The sequence below is a fragment of the Rhinatrema bivittatum genome, chromosome 5 (genome assembly GCF_901001135.1).
Source record: "Rhinatrema bivittatum chromosome 5, aRhiBiv1.1, whole genome shotgun sequence".
Classification (NCBI taxonomy): Eukaryota; Metazoa; Chordata; class Amphibia; order Gymnophiona; family Rhinatrematidae; genus Rhinatrema; species Rhinatrema bivittatum.
Genome location: NC_042619.1, coordinates 221308745 through 221326573, shown reverse-complemented (window position 1 = coordinate 221326573; position 17829 = coordinate 221308745). Strand labels below are relative to the sequence as shown.

General features: G+C 42.8%; 1 protein-coding gene across 4 annotated transcripts in view; it reads right to left on the bottom strand.

The window, feature by feature from the left end:
• Positions 1 to 17829, bottom strand: part of REPS2 (RALBP1 associated Eps domain containing 2) — a 187823-nt gene that overhangs the window by 45371 nt on the left and 124623 nt on the right. For all 4 annotated transcript variants that reach the window (XM_029603297.1, XM_029603295.1, XM_029603296.1 and 1 more), the window contains exons 13-15: positions 12508 to 12553; positions 9238 to 9374; positions 1592 to 1656 (exon numbers count right to left, since the gene is read on the bottom strand). In XM_029603297.1, the coding sequence (XP_029459157.1) occupies positions 1592 to 1656; positions 9238 to 9374; positions 12508 to 12553 (248 nt within the window). The remainder of the gene's footprint in view (positions 1 to 1591; positions 1657 to 9237; positions 9375 to 12507; positions 12554 to 17829) is intronic.

Here is a 17829-nt window from a genome sequence, read left to right as displayed (position 1 = left end):
GAGAATCCTTTGCTGGAACCTTGAGACCCAATTCCAGTAAAATTGCTGGAATTAAGGGACTAAGTTCCTCTCTTCTAAACAGGCGGACTACTTTGGGATCATCCCCATCCGCAACATGAGGGTCTGAACTAATACTCAAAGCAGGGTCTTCATTTAAATCCCCCTCCGGCAAGGACTTGTCCGGGATAGGTAAAGAGCCATGCTCAGAATCATCTGAAGAAGAAAAAAATTGTCTGATCCAGACCCGGACGAAGGGGACGCTTTGGAGCTGACCCCACTCCCAAATCCGTGGGACTATCCCTTTTTCAGGAACGTGGCTTTAACCTCTGTTCAGATGACAGACTCTTATGTCTCTTATGAAATTTCTTAGATTTGTAAGCTTTGTGAAGAAAACGAAGAAAATCCCCTGAAAAGGCAGAAGAAGAGGAAGAAGAATCTGAAATCTCCTCCAGGCTTTCAGCCGATAAATATGGCCCTGTTTCGCGCGGCTTGTCCCCCCCAGGGACTGCCGGCTGCGGCGACGGGTCAGAAGCACCCTGAATAGCTTGTTGTGTCGCCACCCTCAGAGTAGACAGGAGTGCCTCAGTTCCCGCACTGCAGCGAAGAGAGTCAGGGGCAGGAGAGCAGCTGAGCCGAGGTTTTGGGGCCGCGCGAAGTGGCAGAGTCCCTTTTTTTTTTTTTTTTTTTTTTTTTTTTTTTTTTAAATCGGCAAACTTGATGAGCCTTCCCCCCCCCCCCCCCCGGGGAGACAGGATGAACAGACACTCTCTCTGGAGAGACGCGCGCGAGCATCTCCAGAAGCGCGGCAGGCCGCGCCTCGCGACATTACAAAGAAAAAACGGAGCAAAATAAAAAGTATGAAATAAACTAAAAAACTAAAAGAAACCCCGGCGAAAAACAAAGGCACGGGCCCACCGAACACCAGAAGGTAAGTAAAGAACAATTCAGCTGTCAAGAATTATTTTAATTTTATTTTATTTTTTTACCTGACCAAAACGCCGCGGCCCCCAGGAGCTGCTCCAAGTAGGGTGAGTGAGCCGGGCACCCCTGCCAGGAGTGGTTGCTGGGTACAAAACCTCCCCAACTCCGGCAGCCTCAAAAACCAGGAGGGATAGTCCTCCCAGGACTTGGCAACCTCCCGGGAGGCAGTGAAACGGCTGTGAAGAAAAAATTAAATTTTTTTTTTTAAATAACTTAAATGAAAAGAACAGGCTCTCTTCAAAAGAAAAAGAAAGCCTGCAAAAAATTAACTCCTAAACTACCTAATTAAATAACAAACTACCACAGACGGCAGGGGTTAGGGACGTCCACCTCTGCTGGGAGACAGAGAAATACTGACTGACTGCAGGTGGTGCTCCAGGGTATACGTCAGAGTCATTAGAATGTTTTCTCTGCCTCCCTCTGCTGGATTGGTGACATAACCCAGGGTCGGGACTGATCCAGGTACGTACAGGGAAAGCTGGATTAGGTCACTGTCGGCCATCATACGATGCAATGCTGTGCCATACACACCACAGTACTTGTAACGTGATTTTCCTTTGCTTTTTCCTCTCCAGTTTAATACTTTGGTTGGCATTTAAAATTTTCCTACCTGTGATGCAGAAGGTCTTGGAGGTATAGCAGGTGGTGGAGGTGGCAACCAGCCCGTCCTTGGAGCTGAAACAAAAATACAAATGCAGAGAAGACTTTACAACCGGTGTTAGTCTGCACAGTGGGAACTGTTAGGTAATCATCAGAAGTGGGGACAGTGGAGAAGAACCACAGATTTAGCACAGTAACTGCCCTGAACATGCAATTACATACTGTCATGTTAAAAGTAATTACGGTATGAAAAATACAGGCAAGGAGCAGGATTTGGGCTGCCATGAATCATACCCCCGCACAGCGCGCGTGAAAAGAAAAAGCATAGCCGTGGAAAGAGAAGAACTTGAACCAATCTGTCTTAGGCTGTTCTAAATACTGCCTAACTAAAAGAAATTGGTCTAATCAAGGGTCACTGTACTGTCAAACCTGTACAAGCAATCTTAAATTTTGAAAGGATCAGGACCGCAGGTTATGCCTCTCAATCTGCTGGAGTCAGAGAAATACTGAGGGATCGCAGGTGGCACACCGGTATATCTAGGGGGTGCTTTTCAGCTTTTCTCTGACTCCATCTGCTGGAGGGGAGACATAACCCAGCAGTCTGGACTGATCCTGGTACGTACAGGGAATGGTGTTTGTTGCCTACAGTACGACAGCAGACCAGAGTCTTCAAAGAAGACAAACACTTGACGTGCAAGGCAGCAACTTCATACACTTCTGCTCTGAAACACTTTTGCAGACAAGATCCGTGCGATGATCATAAACGGTTGGACAACTATGACTCCCCCCCCCCCCCCCCCCACCCCATTTTTGCTATAATCCCTTTTTATTTGGAGTGTGTCAGCTGAAGATATAAAAAAGTCAACCATGTGCCTCATCCGCAGCTGTGCCATATCCATCTCTATAGTTAAATTCATGGTACGCATCAATGGATGGACCAGCAGGGGAAGATGTACTTGTTGAAAGGCATTCTGTGACAAGGACTATGGTTACATGGAGAAAGCGAATCGGGCAGACAACCCCCGAGTAGCCACAGCGCCCATTCTGTGGATGCCATAGCCTTGGCATCTGTGGGTAAATACCAAGATCAGATCACAGCTGGGATGCCTGGAGCTTACAATAGTGCATGCAGGAGCTCTAAGATTAGCTGTGGGTTTAAAGCTGCTAGTACAAGTAAGAAGTCCATTTTCCCACTGCAGTGTCACTCATACAACTCAACACCATCGATGCACTGCCCAACGCAAGACATGCCGGCTCCCCCTGGTATATAAAATATTGCATTGGTACAAAAGTGATAGCACTTGTACATTTTACCCGTGAATTTAGCTTATGCTTCCAGGTAGAAATTCACACCGTGCTGTGCCATTTGGGGACAGACGACATAAAATGCCTCAAAGATACCGACAGATGCCATTTAAGGGGGAAACCCCCCTAGATGTGTGTTGTGAGATATAACATGAGAAGCTAGAGAGCTCCGTAAGATCTTGGAAATCAGTTTCAAACCACATTCAAATGCATTCATGATGCCTGCAGTCAACTTGCTTTGAAGTTTGACTTGTTAGGAATGAAAGCTCAACAACCACTACCGCCCTCCACCGCCATCACACCCCAACTCCTTCTTGAATTTTAGACTGTGAGAAAGAAGAGGTAAAACAGAAGCCCCAGCGAGAAGCGAGGGTACAGCAGAGACGCTATCATATATATACTGGCAGTGCTATTTCACAGCAGGCAGGCAGTATTCATGTCTACCACTGCCGCAGCGCAGAGGAATATGGCACCACCTCACAGCACCTCTCAGCTTTTGCAGACTGTCGCCGTGCTGGGCCAGACCAAGGTCCCTCGAAACCCAGCATCCCGTCTCTGACCGTGACCAATCCAGGTCACAAGTATCCAGCAGATTCCCGTAAAACAGAGTTAGTTCCTGTTGCTCACTCCCAGGGACAGCAACAGCTTTCTGAAGCGTTACCTGGCAAATAACGAGTTATGGACTTTTCCTCCAGGAACTTCTCCAAACCTCTTTTAAGCCTAGCTATGCTTGCTGCCATGACCACATCCTCTGGAAACAAGGTTCCGCAGCTTGATAGTACACTCAGTGAAAAAGTACTTCCTGTGAGCTGTTTTGAATCTGCTGGTTGTTAGTTTCATGGAGTGTATGTTTTAGTATTATTTGAAATGGTTAATAACCATCCTTTATTTACCCATTCCACCAAACTTATGATTTTATAAACTTCTATCTTTTTCATATAGGTCTCTTTTCTAGCTGAAGAGCCCGCTTACATAGCCTCTCATCTTAAGAGAAATATTCCATCCCCTTTATCATTTTTGTAGCCCTCCTCTGCACCTAAGTGGAGAAGTAGCCTGGTGGCTAGAGCAGTGGGCTAAGAACCAGGAAAACCAGGCTTCAAATACCTCTGTTGTTCCTTGTGACCTTGGGCAAGTCACTTAACCCTTCATTAATGCTGTTACAAACTCAGGGCCTGATTTACTAAGTATTTTTCTCATACACACAGAATGGAAGAAAAGCCTTAGTAAACCAGGTCCTTAGATTGTAGGCCCTCCTAGGGGTAGGGAAATACCTATAGTACTTGAATGTAATATACTTTGAAGTGGAAAAATAAAATAAAAATGATGCACCTATTCTAGCTCTGCTATGTCTTTCTTGCGATAGGGGGCCAACTAGAACTGCACACAATATTCAAGGTGGCTAGATTACAGAGGAAATATGCTAGTTTTCATTTTATTCTCAATTCCTCTTTGTTTTTTTTGACCGCTGCCAAACACTGAGCTAAGTATTTCAAAGTATTGTCCACAAGGACTCCAAGGTCCTTTTCCTGGACAGTAACTCCCAATACATGTACCTGTAATTGGGATAATTTTTCCCTATGTGCATCACTTTGCAATTTTCCACATTAAATTTCATCTGCTGTTCAGTTGCCCAGTCTCCTGGTCTCAGAAGTTCCTTGCAATTTGCTGCTGGTTTTCAGATCTTTGAATAATTGTGTGCCATTTGCAAATTATCTTTTTTTTTACGCCATTTTTCAAATACCCTCAAGAAATCAAATTCTTGATGGAAAAACAGAATCAAACAGAAAAAAAAACTACGTAACAGAAAGAAGAAGAAACAGACTATGTGTTAATACATTAATACTTAATTCTAAAACACGTTCTTGAAGCACAGGTTGCAATTACACAACTTTAGGATTAAACTTCATGAAAATAGGAACCTGTTGTGTTACATAGAGCCAATACTTGACTCGGCAATTTATCAAACAGGTACAATTATTGGAGGAGACATCTCAGATTGTAATGACCTAGTAATCATTTAACTAGCTTTTTGAGCATGATTAAAGAAAATATAAGAATTATCCTGAAACCTAATATAGAATTTACACGGGAACTTAAGGAAAAAAAAAAAAAACAGCACCTAGCTGCTGGACTCTAGGGCTTAACAAAAAAATTGCCTATGCTTCTTCTGTGTCTGCCTAGATACAAGTGAGAAGAGTCTAACTCTTAAGCTTAAAAATAACTAGTTTCGATGTCGAAAGAAAAGTCTCAGGAGCCAGCCTTGGTCTGGTTCTACGACTAAGGAAACAATCATTGGTAGAGGGACTAGCCAATACAGAATCTGACGTTTACAACAACCCAGTCATGCTTTTAAGTTCTCTTCGGCAGCCACAGGCGGGACCAAGTCCGCAAAACCAGGAACAGACCCTCTACTTCTTTTCTTCTTAAAAGGAGGCAGAAACAGGTGGAATTGCTTGTTCAGGAAATTTCGAAACTTCTATGAGATCTATCCTTTAACATCTTTCACCATTTACAGATCTGATCACCTCGCTCATCGCTCCCTTTTTCCGATCTTTTACGAATGTGTTAAGCAGCACAGGTCCCAGTAACAATCCCTGCGCGGTACTCCACAGATGACTCTTCTCCATTTGGAAAACTGATCATTTAGTCCTACCCTGTTTTTCCAGCCTTTTAACCAGTTACCAGTCCACAATAGAACACTGCCCTCCTACCTCATGACTTTGTAATTTCCTGAGTCTCCTTTCATGGGAGAATTTGTCAAATGCCTTCTGAAAACCCAAATACACTATTATCAAATTGGTTCACTTTTATCTACGTTTATTTATACTTTCAAAAAAATTCTAAAAGACTGGTAAGACAAGACCTCCCCTTGTTGGAACCATGTTGACTCTTCTCCATTAAGCCATATGCATCTAAATGGCTAGTGATTTTATTTATTTATTTTTAAACAGTTTCTACCGTTTTGCCCGGCATCAATGTCAGGCTCATCACTCTGTAGTTTCCTGGATCACCCCCGGAGCCCCTTTTAAACATCTGAGTCACATTGTCCACCTTCCAAGTCTTTGAGAACCGTGGCTGTCACCTGTTTCCCAGACTCAGTTACTACATTAAAGCAAAAAAAAAATGTCACAAACCCTTTCAACGCCGTGGACTGGTGCAGTATTAAAATGACTCATGCTCAACCCACACCTCAAAAATGTCCTACATGGGAGAAGCATGCACAAGACAATGTGCACAAACCAACAAACATTTATTTATTTATTGCTTTTATATACCGAAGTTCGTCTGCACATCACATCGGTTTACAAGGAACAGACAGACAAACGTTTTGAAGTATTAAGAATAAGAAATTACATCTCAACATTATAAGAGGCAACCAAAGTGGGGGGGGGGGGGCTGCAGACAGAGGGGTTAAGAGTGCGCCGAAAGTGATTCAAACGACGTGCAAGCATTATCTTGCGCCATCCTTGTTCCATCTTTTAAATTGGCCATTGGAGCCCATTGCTCATTTAAGTGCACTGTGCTAGCACAAAACGATTGGAGAGGATGGGAAAAAAAAATCGTTGGAACACTTTGCTTTTGTTCTCCATTTTTCCCCTAATATGGCTGGTTTAGTCCATCTGTCAGTGCTGTTTCTTCCCCTTTATTTGGAGGACAGCAGCTGTACGCTTGGGAGTGCATACCACCAACGTGCCCTGTACTGCGAGTGTACGGCACACAGCCCCAACAGTATTTTGTACCTACAGCTTCTATTTTGTTTCTTGGAAAGTCCTAATGTCCTGTAAGTTATATGTACATTTAGTTTCTTCTAGTTAAAAACACTTTCCGCCTTGCATTCAATGAAATACCAGTTGAGGCTCGCAGCAGTCCAGCCTGCAGAGACTAAAAATAACTTTAGAATTGTTCGGCACGCTGTTCTTCTCTGGGCTTTCAAAATCAGAACCTTATAAACAGGCGGGGGGGACCTGGACCTTCTCCAGAACATTATCTCCTTGAAATACAGCATGTCAACACGTATAAAAAAAAATGACTTAGCAAGTGTTCAGATGCCAAGAAATTTCTACTACACTTCCATTCAGCCAAGAGATTTGGCGCTTCTCTTCAATACTGCCTTACAGTGAGTGGGGTCCTCATCACTTCTGTTGAACTTACAGCTGCATTAAAATGGGAGTTTCAAAGGCAGAAGAAGTGAACTATACAGGGAGAACAGCCGTTCATTTCGAACGTAACAGCTCAAATGCATTTGATGGAAGGTGAAAGAAAGACTGTACCGTCTGTGCACAGGATTGCTCTGGAAGAGAAGATTTGAGAGTCACTCCCCTAGGGCTGCAGATAGTTCTGGTTTCTCAGGATAACCCCAAGGAACATTGCATGCAGTTTGAGAACCACGTTAAAAAAGGTTCCTATGCTAGGCTACCCTGAAAACCAAAGCCATGTTCTGCTCTCCAGAGCTGGAATTGTGCACCCCCCTGTGGTTGAATGGATGTTTCAAACTCGTGGTTTCATGTACAGCTTGTGTCACAAAGCAGAAAGATTTGGTGGCCTCCTCCTTGCGTTGGGAAGACCTGGGCACAACAAAACCCATCAAGAGTCAAGAGAACAGCACAGGTGCAGACATATCACCAGTGGAACTGTCTGGGGAGATACTGCACATCTGTCTGCATGTTAAGCCTGGTTCTAATGGCCTCTTTTTATTATTATTGTTTTTTTTGTCTTTTAAGGCATATGAAAGAAAAAAACCCCTTTCATTATTATTATTTTTTTTGGGGGGGGGGGACTGTTTCATTTTGCTGGGTTTTTTTGTTGCTTTTTGGATTGAAACGAAACAAACACTTATTGGTGTTTGTCATTTTTAAATGACAGCATGGTCCTATGGTTTAGCCCCTTGCTTTCATAAGAAGATGCATTGGACAAGACCACCGAGTGTGTAAAATAAGAGGATACCGTCCTATGCCATTAACCATTTTTAATCTGGATTTTCTTTTTTGGTTTGTTGAGCACAGCAGCACACAATAACTATAAACTTTGTGGGTGCTTTATAATAAAAGTTAGTCTGTGCAGTCGGCGGAAACTCTTATTGCCTTACAATAAATAATTGAGAAGGGAATGGAATAAGATTAATGGAGAGATCCTTATTTTACAGGGTGCCACTGCTCACACATCTGGCTGCTGGAAGAGCTTGCAGTGTGGTTTTTGCATTTAGTGGCACTTCTAATGAAAGGCATCATTCACATACCATACAAAGTCGAGGTATTGGGCTCTGTACATTATGGACTGAATTTTCAAAAGGCACTATTATAAAAACTGGATGGGAATCCATGCATACAAAAGTATGCACATAACCCAATTTTACAAACATTTTATCGTGCTCCGGAGAGAGATTTTACCCGGGGCGGGGGGGGGGGGGGGGGGGGAGGGGATGAGTTGGGACTTGTGCATGTTACTTTTATACTTTAAAAAAAGATCCCCACAAGTTACGCCCTCAATGCAGCAGGCACGTTTGTGCTTGTGCCAGCCCACTTATGCAAGAATTTTCAAAAACAAACTTATGTGCTTAAGTTCACTTTGAAAATTCAAGGCAAAAGTTTGAACATATGGATTTTCAAAGCGGTGCGTGGGGGCATGTGAGCGCGCTTGTTGACCTGCACCCAGGGACGCGGTCATTTTATACCATACGCACGTATATGTGCGCATGTTATGAAATAGCTTGATTGTACACGCATGTTATAAAATAGCCTGATTGTGCGCACATGTGCGCGTCTGTGCATGCAAATCCAGCTTCTACCACATAAACAGGAAGATTTTAAAAGTGACGCGTGCCGACGCAATTGCCACTAAAACCAAATCCCCCTAGTTTACTAGCCTCCCTTCTTCCTATTAGCCCTGATCTTTAGGACTAGATTTTTTTGTGTTATCACTTACACGTCAACCATAGCAGAAGTAAAGTTACACAGTAGGTGATCCCGGCGCACACCAGTGCACACAAGTATTTACATGCAAATTTCAGATTAAATTCCCAGAGCGCCCATGCCGCAGACGGCTTTTAAAATCTGCTCGGCGCGTGCAGGCACAACGTATTCGCGCATCACCCAATTGATGCACGTGTCAGGCTTTTAAAATTCACCTGAAAAGTTCCACACAGACTTTACCCCCATGCCCGCACCGCAAAAAATTACCCTTTCCTGAAGCAAGCCAGGATGCGTTATCCCCCGTGTTGTGTGTTAAATCTCAAAATGAATATCCAATTTACAGCGGGGTACGTGCTACCCACATGGCAGTTTTGTCTGGGGGACAAATACCAAGTCATTTCTCCAAAGAAAGTATTTGCTTAGGGAAGAACAGAGTCTTTACCAGGAGCGTTCTGCTGGAAGATTTTGTTCAGGTCCAAGGAAGAAGCTCTGGAATGTGTCTTCTGTGGTCTTGGAGGGGGGATGGGAGGCTCCTCCACCTTTTTCATTGCCTCCTCTATGGAAGTGCTAGAATAGGATCTAAGGGGAAAAACACCACACGTTAACAAAAAGGAGTGAATTTTCTAAGGCTTACGCGCATCAAAGTTAGCATTTGCATGCGTAAGTAGCCTACACTCACGTAATTGCTATTTTAAAAAACAAATATGTGTGTACTTTAGGTTTTGCACACACATATATGCAGCCACACAGAGTTGTTTGAAAGTTATTCTCAAAGAGAGACATAAAATCTGTGCATTTTGCTGTCTTTGTGCATTTGTTTGGTCAATACAACGCGAGTGTGGCATGTGTGTCAGCAGTGGGATACAAAAGGTTCAAGTACCTGCACAGATTATAGTGTACCGAGCCACAGGTGAGCTGCTTAAAGTCTCAGAAGACAATTTCCAAAGCAAATAAATAGTGATTCACGCACATAAAATCTGCCATTTTAAAACTGCCCTCTCTTGATCTGGCCAAAAAATGCATGTGCTGTTCAATGCTGCAGGCACTGATTTAATGGAGGTATTCCTGGGCGCGTGTTTTGGGCAGGATCGGAAAACGCCATTTACAGATTGTATTTTGAAGTCTATATGCATTATTTTTCATGGAAAATCTGCCCGAGCAAGAAGCAGGTTCGAAGTGAAAGGCATGCACGAGCTTTCTCTTTGAAGCTTGGCGGACAGAAAGTACCCGTGGACTTTGTCCCAATGTGGACTGCCTGAAAATTGTTCTCTCAAAGCCTCCATTTTTGTTTACCCTGAAGGCAAAAGGCAAAATCAAAGAAAAAAGGAATAAAGCAAGCCAGTTACACAGAAGATGGAACAGAAATTCCCAGAGATTTTTTTTCATTTTCAACTCAAATCAACTTATTGGAGGTGAGACAATAGAATGATTACCTCCCCCCCCCCCAAAAAAAAAAAAAAAAGCTGTGGATAATTCTCTCCCTTAGAAACATAAAAGATGTCGGCAGAAAAGAATCACCTGACCCACCAAGACTCCCCGTTTGTATCGGCCTACTGTGCCGTCGCAGGTTTTAATCAATCTCTGTTCTTCTCCCTCTTGAAGCCACTAAGATCCTTTTAAGCCTATCCCAGACAAGCCTGAATTACGCCTCTACTCCGGCTCCTACCACTTCCACTCGTAAGTCTATTCTAGGTGTCCACCTTTTCTCACCTTCCTTTTCAGCTTCCCATATGACCCCATGTCCTCGGAACTTTCCATTCTATGGGAAATGCTTCCTGCTGGTGCTTTACTGAAGTCTTCTAGATATCTGAATGTTTGTATTGTATCTCCCCTTTCCCTGCTTTCTTCTGGTCAGTGCATCTTTAGCTCCTTCACACTTTCTATGAAAGGCTTATTGTGCAATCCATGCCCCCTTCTTGGTGGCCTTCTCTTCAATTGCCTCTATCTCGTCTGTGTTGTTTTGTAGATACGGTCTCCAGAACTGAAACTAGTTCTGAAGTTGGGGGTGGGGGTCTCACCGGAAGCTTGAAGAGATGTAATATTAGTTCCCTCATTCTACAAGCGATACCTCTCTTTATGCTCCCAAAGTAGACTATTAGTTTTCCCCAACTGCTTGGTCACACTGTCACAAATAAGACAAGATTTTCTGCCTTTCTTGGGATATGCATTTTGAGGGAAATTTTTCAAATGTCTGCAGGTATTATTTATTTATTTATTTATTTATTTAATATATATTTCTATACCGGACTTCACGAATAGAATTCACATCAGGCCTGTTTACATGGAACTTAGGGGATGAACAAGTGTAACCAAAAACGAGAAGGCTGAATCAAGCAAAGTTATATAAAACAAGGGCATTGAACTTGGGGGCTAGAGTAGCCAGGAAGAAAGGTAGAGCGGAAAAGCAACAAATAAATAATATATAACTGGTTATGAGATTGGTAATTATCTCATTCCTTAGGCTGAGTTCGAAGTGACATTTTGACTAGGGGAAGGCTTGGAGGAAAAGCCACGTCTTCAGTTGTCTTCGAAAGGTATGAAGGCAAGGTTCCAGTCTTAGGTCAGTCGGAAGTCTGTTCCAGAGTACCGGGCCTGCTGTGGAGAAGGAATGTTCTTTGGTGGTTTTTAGACGGGTGTATTTTGAAGGTGGGACTTGAAGGGTCCCTTTATAAGCTTCTCTGATGGGTCTTTCGGACGAGTGGTGTTTGAGAGGGTTCTGAAGGTCTAGTGTGAGCTGTTGGTGAATAGATTTGTGGATTATCATGAGAGCTTTATATAGAATTCTATATTTTATTGGCAGCCAATGCAGGTTTCGAAGGATGGGGGTAATGTGAGCACGGCAGTTGGTATTGGTTAGGATTCTAGCTGCTGCGTTCTGGAGCATTTGTATAGGTTTTGTGGCTGAAATGGGGAGCCCCAGTAGTAAGGCATTGCAGTAGTCTGTTTTCGAAAATAACATGGATTGAAGGATGGTTCTAAAGTCCTGAAAGTGGAAAAAGGGGTTTGATTCTTTTTAAAACTTGGAGCTTATAGAAACAGTCCTTGGTGATATTATTAATTGATTTCTTTAGATTTAGATGATTGTCTAGTATAATTCCTAAATCTCTAGTTTGAGAGATCTGTGGGTCCAGAGCTGTAGTGTCGGTATTGGATGAGTGTTCAGGGGAGATAAGTATTAGTAAAGTCCACAGGTACTTTTTTTTTTCTGTGGATTTTGCACCAGTTCTCCTTCTGGAAACTACCTAAGGGGGGGGGAAAAAAAAAAAAGCACCCATGGGGATCTGCACTAGGTTTTCCTATGGATACATTTTTCCCTTCAAATTAAAAAGAGGCGGCGTAGATCAAATTGCAAAACTCTGCGTGTTTGCTTCTTCAGACCCAGCCCCTGTGCCTACCTATTTGGGTAAACCTACGCTCAATGTTGACCCCTCCCCTTTTGAAAACTGCCTGCTTGCCTAGTATGCCAAGCAATCTTCTTTCCTAACCAAATACAAAACAAATCATGGTTTTATGATGGCAGATGAAGACCCTAAGGCCTGTTTTAGTCTCTGCCCGTTTTTACTTTCCTGTTGAGATACTGCGGATCACCAACTTTACCTTTGCTTAAAGTAGGGATGATGCTTAACGATGTTCCAATAATTACCTTTACTTCTAAAAATTAAGTAGCTGTAATTAAAAAAAAAAAGAACAGAAAAAGAAAAACTGGAAATACCTGGATCGTGGTCTTGTTTTGAGCATGTTCGATTCCTGAGGCACAGCTGAAAGGACAGATTACATAGTGAGAAACTATTACAAGCACAGATCTAGTGTCTCGAAACTGATTTCTATTGAGGTTTACAACAAGCTGCAGTTCTTTGGTGGTTAAATGCATAACATCACCTTGACCCCATCTAATCTACTTAACAGATTGCTTGACAGGTGCCTGATCTTTACTGTTGACCTTCAACATACACAGGTACAGCCTAGAGTGAAGGCGGATGGACATGCATAAAGACAGGGAATATCACCAGGTGTCATCCTCGGAAAGCAGGGCAACAGTCGTCAGAATCAGAACAATCCAGACAGGGTTGAATTTCATTGGCATTTATCCTGAGCACTGTAACAGATGCCAACTTGAGAGAGACATGCTCAGCACATATGTAGGAGGAGGATGGGAGCTATATGATATTTCAGGTCAAGGATTCTAACAAAATGCTCTTTTGAACAACAAAAAGAAAAAAAGAATGCATAGAGGAACCAAGAGAAGACCTCAGACCACCCTCAAGGTTCCTTGGGACACAGAAGCTGTATTTGGTACTTGCTAGCATCAACCAATTATGGTGCAGTCATGGGCCACTGGCACTTTAACTAGGTTCCCACAACTGGTGACTACTTTTTTGGTCTTCGTATGCCATCATTCACTATGTTACTGGATTCTTGCTAAGCTTATGGTGATAAAATATTGGGATCACTGTTGTAACTGTGACATGGAAACCATTACTGTTGTTAAATAACATTTCTCGCTATGTGTAAAGGGTAATAGTCAACCGATTGGATGAGGGGGGTGCACGTCCGTAAACAGGGCTGTGCACAGCACTGTATTTTTATTTTTTTTTTTGGAAGTAGAGCAATTACTATTAGGGACAAGCATATGCCATTATAAACTTCCTAACTGCCTGCATCTCTCTTCTCTAGGCTTGAGTGTGACCAGAAGAAGCCTATTAATATTCTTGCACTGAAAAGAACCTTAAACTGGACTCAGAAGAACAATATTGAAACAATGCGATAGTTTATCCAGCTCATGACATAGTGGAAACAAACATGGAGTAGGTCAGAAGTGAAACGTCTTTTTTTTTTTTTTTTTTTTAACCTTCTCCCCAGTTATCTTTTTTTTTTTGCTAAAATCTTTATAAAGACATTAAAATAAAATTGAATGGATTTACAAACTGATTCTTCTTGTTAAATATTTTAACAGTGCCCACTCAGATTTTTCATAATCCATCACTGCAGGTCCTCTTCTTTCTAAGCACACAGCTTTTCTTGGGTACTGTGAGAAGCATCTACAAAAACTAAGAGGTCCAACATTCAGAAGGTCAGTAAGCAGGAAAGCTACCGGGGTATTTTCACCCGAATATTTTGGCAGAACATACCCGGATAAGTGTCCCACTGAATATAACCAGGCAAAGTCACCCGGGTAACGAAGGCAGCTATTTTACTGACCAGATTTAATGTTGCCTGGCTAAAGTTAGCCAAATATCAGCACTCACTGGGTAAAATTAAGCCAAGTCTCCGGAACGTCACCATCACTGCCTCTTCCTCTGGCTAAAACTGTATCCAGGTAAGTAGTTACCTGAACAAAAAGGCAGTTGGTGAGCGGAGAATTTTCAATTTTGGTTTTTATCCGGGTAACACACACAAAAAAAAAAGCTACCCAAAGCCTTTGAGTCTTGACCTCTAAAAGCATAGCTCCCATCTTACATCTACGAGAAAGAGCAAGTCTACATCTGGCCCTAGTTTGTTTGGAGTAAAGTCTGAAGATGAGGAAAAAAAATACATGGACATGTATTGGACACATGGTGAGACCAAAAAAAAAAGGGGAGGAGGGGGTTCAGTTAGGGCTGAAGCCTTGACAAATGACGTTACTGTAGGACTCACAAAACTTCAAACTTGTGTTAATTCAAGTTTGCACCGCCTGCATCGGTGCAAAGTCTGCAGATATTTTTGACCCATAGCATTACACTGATTTTCAAACTGAAGTTATACGCCTTTCTTCCTTTTAAAAACTATCCTGAAAAAATTATCCGTACACGTTCACACCTGCTAAACTGTGCGGGTGTTTTTTCAGAGAAAAATTATGCCACACAAAAAAATCAAATAAAAAAATCACCCCATACTTATGAATTTTCCAAAGATTTCCATGAGGTTGTGCTCAGAAAATCAGCATTTATGTGCGCGAGCAGCCTCTTTCCCTGGTAAGATTTTCAGAAGGGCAGGAAAGACATGCATACTGCTACCGCTGCATGTACAAAGAGCCTTTCCAGCCCTGGATTTATCAACAGGCACCCATTATGGGGTCGATTTTAAGACATTTTTATATGTTAGAAAATACGAGGTCCGCGTGCATGCCGGATTTTAACATCTGTGCGCCCATGACTTGCACGCGCAGGGAGGGAATTTTCCCAGTTCCCTAACCCTATCTTTCCTCCCTCTTCCCCTCTCCTCCCCGACCCCCTAACCTAACCCTACCTAGCTCCAATTTTTAAAAATTTTTATACTTACTGCTCCTCGTGAGCAGCCGTAAAACCCCGCATGCTGGCCAGCTTCCGGCGCGCACTTCCCCGGGACAGTATCTAATGGCGCTGTCCCGGCCCGTCCCTTTTGAAAGGCCTGACACTTCGGCGAGCAACAGGGGTTACACACGTGGCCGGTCCCTTCCAAAAATGCGTGCGGCGCGCACAGGGCTCAGCCACGGGCGTAACCCCTGTAATTCACGTGCACAGGGCTTTTAAAATTTGCTTGTATGCCTGTGCCTAGGGCGGCAAGCACTTAGGAGCAGTAGGCGGGAGGGCTAAGATTTGCTGCCTTCCGGCTCTGCTGAATCTCATTCAAAGAACAGCCTTCTGCTACCCTGTATCAGACCCTTAAACAGGAGGTGGGAGGGGTGAAAATATCAAGTGCCTAGAGGGTGGCAAATTCCTAAATCTGTCCCTGGGTATCTCGGGCAGGGTGTGGAAGCAAGCACTCGTTTAGGTAATTTATAAGCAAAGTATGCGCAAACATCAAACCATGCACGCATGCTTTTACACCTGCTAATCAAGTAGTGGATGTGAAATATGACCTCTTTTTGTCTGCAGTCTTTTGGCTGGAGGATCTGGAGCAAGTGGTGACGGGTGTGGGTGAACTGGCAAAGGTCTGGGTCAGCTGGTGCTTGGAAGTTCATTCATAAGTGAGATACGCACATGCATCAGCCAACTTTATAAAATACCAGCCTCCGTGCATAGAAATGAGAGTTATTACGTGCACTTGTTACAATTGTTTAATGTGTTAAATAAGGGCACATACTTTTATAGAAGAGAAGTAAAAACTATGCAGATTCTAGAACTCAAAAGTTGGGAAGCAACTTTGAGTTGGAGGTGGATTGTGACTTAGTTAAGGATAATTTTTTTTTCGAGGAATAAAATGGAGCCCCTGGAAAATATAGTGTCAGGTGGTGTAATTTAGGCTTGATCAATTTTCTCCATTCACCTTTGGCCTCTCCATGGGATAGGTTTAAAAAAAATCTTAAGGTACTCTGCATGCCATCTCATTAAACTCCGGCAACAGGAGGGAGAGGCTATCTCCCTCCTTTTAAGGAATGCGTGGGAGATGCAGGTGAGCAAATGGAGTTATCCCAGGGTCTGGCAGGTTGGCTTGGCGAACACTGCATTGTTACAGAATTCTTCAGAGAACACTGCAACCGCTGCAACTTTTGCACTGGACCCAGACTGAGATTGGATGTTGCAATTATATTTTAGCAAAATAACTTTACTATCTTCCATCTGTATTTCTTGTGAGGTCGAGTGGAAATAATCTAACAAAATGTGTATTACTCCTTCTCCCCTCTCTTCTCACAATAAAATTAAGACACTTGTACTTACTAAATAACCTTCATAATAGGCATCATCGGTCTGTGTTGCCACTTATTGCTCTGCCTATATATAATCATCGGTCATTTTTACAGTCGATTATCTGAATCTTTGAACTGTAAAAATACATTTGTTTTGTATATTTTTTCTTGCAAATAAAATACACAGTCTGTTGCTAAATCTTCTCTTTCATTTTGTTATGCAAAGACATATCTTAATCGTGTATAACTGTTGGTTCTTTAAGCCGTAGGGTGTATAATCAGATGTATGATCAGATGCCCGCTGTTGGTGAATAATCAAGCTCGATATCCTTTCCAAATCATGATCTTCCAGCAATTATATTTTAGACATCGTGAGGTCATATTTTGCAACATGAAAATGTGGGTATTTCCCAATGTAATCTAAAGCAACCCAGAGGAAACGGAAGTTTTTCTTCGCTTTGCAAGGCGCTTCTTATTTTCTTAAATTTCCATGCAATAGCTTGATAAAAGATCGCAGATCTAATGAGATTTCCTTTGAGCTGTCCCAGCTTTCATTATTTCGTAATAAGGAAGTTTGATTTGTTCTTTGCTTATCGAAAACTCTCTCACATAGTATTTTCTCCTGTCACTATCTCTTCTCTTTCTTTCTTTTGTATTTTTTGTGTTTGACTTATTACTTTGGAAGTTGCAATGTGGATCTCCTCCTATTGTGGACTGGAGACTCGTGGCATATGATAGGTGTCTTCCATAAAATTGGGAATGATATGAGCTCTATGCGTATCATCTTTGTTGTCTCAAAATGCTTCCTGAAGTGACTGCATAAATTTCTAGTAAAAACAGAAAAAAAAAACCAACCTAACACCGCAGATCCTTGCATTAAAAAACTGTGCATTTACTGAAACGTGCGCACATACTTTCAGAGCGGTGATGTGCTGCACAGTTTATAAAGCAGGAGGCATAACTTCAGGCGTACCTAACAGGCCGATACAGTACAGTGCGCTCCGGCAGAACGCACTGTTAACCCGCGTTTGGACGCGCGTTTGACGCGCTAGCTTTACCCCTTATTCAGTAAGGGGTAATAGCGCGTCGAAAACGCGCGTCCAACACCCCCCCCCCCCCCCCCGAGACTAATAGCACCCGCAACATGCAAATGCATGTTGATGGCCCTATTAGTTATTCCCGCGCGATTCACTAAGTAAAATGTGCAGCCAAGCCGCACATTTTACTTTCAGAAATTAGCGCCTAGCCCAGTGATGGCTAACCTATGACACGCGTGTCAGAGGTGACACGCCAAGACGTTTTTGCTGACACGCACAGCGTTTCATGGACTATTGGGAATTTTTTTTTTTTTTTTTTAATCGGCTGTGCCGATCCTTTAAAATTTGTTTTTTTAGTATCCTCCCACCCTCCGGACCTCTCTACCCCCCCCCAATATCCCCAGGCGCAGGG